A 2335-nucleotide genomic window follows, 5' to 3' on the forward strand; every position below is an offset into this window, starting at 1 on the left:
ATATTTGTCAATGACCATAGACTGAAACAATACTTCGCCAGACGCAATCAACTGACATTGCATGGAGGATGCATTTTGCTGGGAACGCGGGTAGTCATTCCCGCAAAGCTGCAGAGAGCAGTTCTGGCCGAATTACACGAGGGTCACCCAGGTATAGTTCGCAGCAAGGCGCTTGCGCGTAGTTACGTCTGGTGGCCGTCCATCGAGGGGGACCTTGAGCGTATGGTGCAGTCATGTACAGATTGCCAAGAACAGCGCAGTGCCCCTTGCAAAGCTCCGTTGCACCCTTGGGCCTGGCCCTCAGCGCCGTGGCAGCGCATACATATAGATTTTGCAGGACCATTTCAACAGTCAATGTTTCTTATAGTGGTCGATGCTCACTCGAAGTGGCCCGAAGTTTTTATGATGCGTTCAACTACTGCAGATGCAACAATTGAGTGCTTACGAGATGTTTTCGCTCGTTTTGGGTTCCCTGAGACAATCGTGTCGGATAACGGCCCACAGTTCACGTCAGAGGAGTTCAAGCAGTTTGTAAGGGAGATGGGTTGCCGACACGTGCAAACAGCCCCCTACAATCCCAGCACCAATGGACTTGCGGAGCGTTTCGTACAGACCCTGAAGAACGCGCTAAAAAAGGATGACGTGCATCAACCTATGAAGGTAAAGCTCAACAAGTTTCTGCTCGCTTATCGCAACACGCCCCACGCTACGACACACGAGGCACCAGCCAACTTGTTGTTGGGGCGACGTTTGCGCACCCGCCTCGATGTACTCAAACCCGCCGTGGGGGAAAGGGTGGCTTACAATCAGTTCAGACAGACGGTGAACCGACAGTGTCGTGTGCGTGACGTGAGTGTTGGTGATCATGTACTTGCACGAAATTACAGGGGACAGCCCAAATGGGTACCAGCTGTGGTGATGGCTCAAAGTGGACCAGTGTCTTTCAGGGTACGAGCGTCGACATCTTCAGGATGCTTCGAGTGGCGGCGCCACAAGAACCAGCTACTTCAAGGCACGGCAGGGCTTGCCGAAGACGTCGCGCAAGACGACGGTTTCTCCGTGTGGCCACAGAGTGACACCGAACCGGAGCCAGCACCTTCATTGCCTGCAGCTAGGGTTTCGCCTTCACCACCGACGTTGCTGACAGACACTTCTCGAGGCGACCTGGATCGGCGCTACCCGCTACGAAATCGCCGACCGCCTGATTGGTTCTGAGAGGGAACGTGAACTATTAGCTTCCGAATAAAAGCAGAGGAAGTGTGGTGTTCGCGATAGCACACCTGATAACCGAACTGTCGTTAGTGCGCATGCGCCCACTAGTGCTTAAATGGTAACGCTCAAAGCACTGTCCTCCATTCCCGTGATGTAACCCCAGTCGTACGCTTCGGCAATAAACGCTGTTGTTTGCCCGTTGGACCCTTGGCCTTGTCAGTCCCTGGACGAGATTCAACACTGGCGACGAGGATGGGATGAAAAATGAAGAGTAGCGAGCAGTGTGGTGAAGAAGCGACAATGCGGTCTGGTGGGCAGCTGGGCCAGATGGAGTCATTCGACGTTACTGCAAGCGACTGGACGGCATACAAGGAGAGGTTGACCTCTTTTCTGATTGTCAACAAGGTTCCCGACAGCGACAAGGTACACGCATTCCTCAGCATCATCGGACCGCGTACGTATGGGTTGCTGAAGTCGTTGGCTGCACCGGACCTACCATCGGGAAAAAGTTTCGAGCAACTGAAGAGCCTCTTGGATGCACATCTTGCCCCAAAGCCGTCCATAATCGGGGAACGAGCAAAGTTTTACCGCAGAGCACAGCACGAAGGCGAGTCTCTGCCCGAATATGTTGCTGAACTTCGGAAGTTGTCCCAGAGTTGTCAGTTTGGAGCAAATTTGGACGAAGCGCTGCGGGATCGTTTTGTCTGTGGACTACTGCGAGGACAAGTCGAACACTGACCTGGACGAGATTCAACAAGAGTGTTAAGAAAAACTGACATTTTCAGAGTTCATCCGACGAACATGATGATGCCAGCAGGAATCGAACTCAAAGATTGTGCAGGACAATCAAATAGTTTACCACGGACCACGCCAAGTTTCGGCCCTGCTTTGGAAGAGTACGCTATTCAGGCACATTGTTGGTGAAACGTCAATTGAGGTTGCAAGGCTGGCTACTCAATTTAATCAACATTACATATGTACTCCTATGACACAGCCGTCTCATTGGGTTAAATTTAGTTGTAGTTAAGGACCATCCACTTAAGCTAATTTGTGTAGCATCATTGTCCAGGGCTACGATCTGCAAGCGTTAGACATCAGCTTACCACTTCTCGTGTTGCTAATA

General features: G+C 51.7%; 1 protein-coding gene across 1 annotated transcript; it reads left to right on the top strand.

Annotated features, from left to right (window-relative positions):
* The first annotated feature begins 1476 nt into the window (after window positions 1–1476).
* Window positions 1477–1950, top strand: LOC142814120 (uncharacterized). Its single transcript, XM_075892049.1, has one exon. It carries the CDS (start codon window positions 1477–1479, stop codon window positions 1948–1950), a length of 474 nt encoding a protein of 157 aa, XP_075748164.1.
* The last annotated feature ends 385 nt before the right edge of the window (window positions 1951–2335 follow it).

This window comes from Rhipicephalus microplus, chromosome 4 (assembly GCF_043290135.1).
Source record: "Rhipicephalus microplus isolate Deutch F79 chromosome 4, USDA_Rmic, whole genome shotgun sequence".
NCBI lineage: Eukaryota > Metazoa > Arthropoda > Arachnida > Ixodida > Ixodidae > Rhipicephalus > Rhipicephalus microplus.

What these genes read in the sequence shown, in the direction of transcription:
- LOC142814120 (XM_075892049.1), top strand. Translation starts at nt 1,477, where the DNA reads ATGAAGAGTAGCGAGCAGTGTGGTGAAGAAGCGACAATGCGGTCTGGT.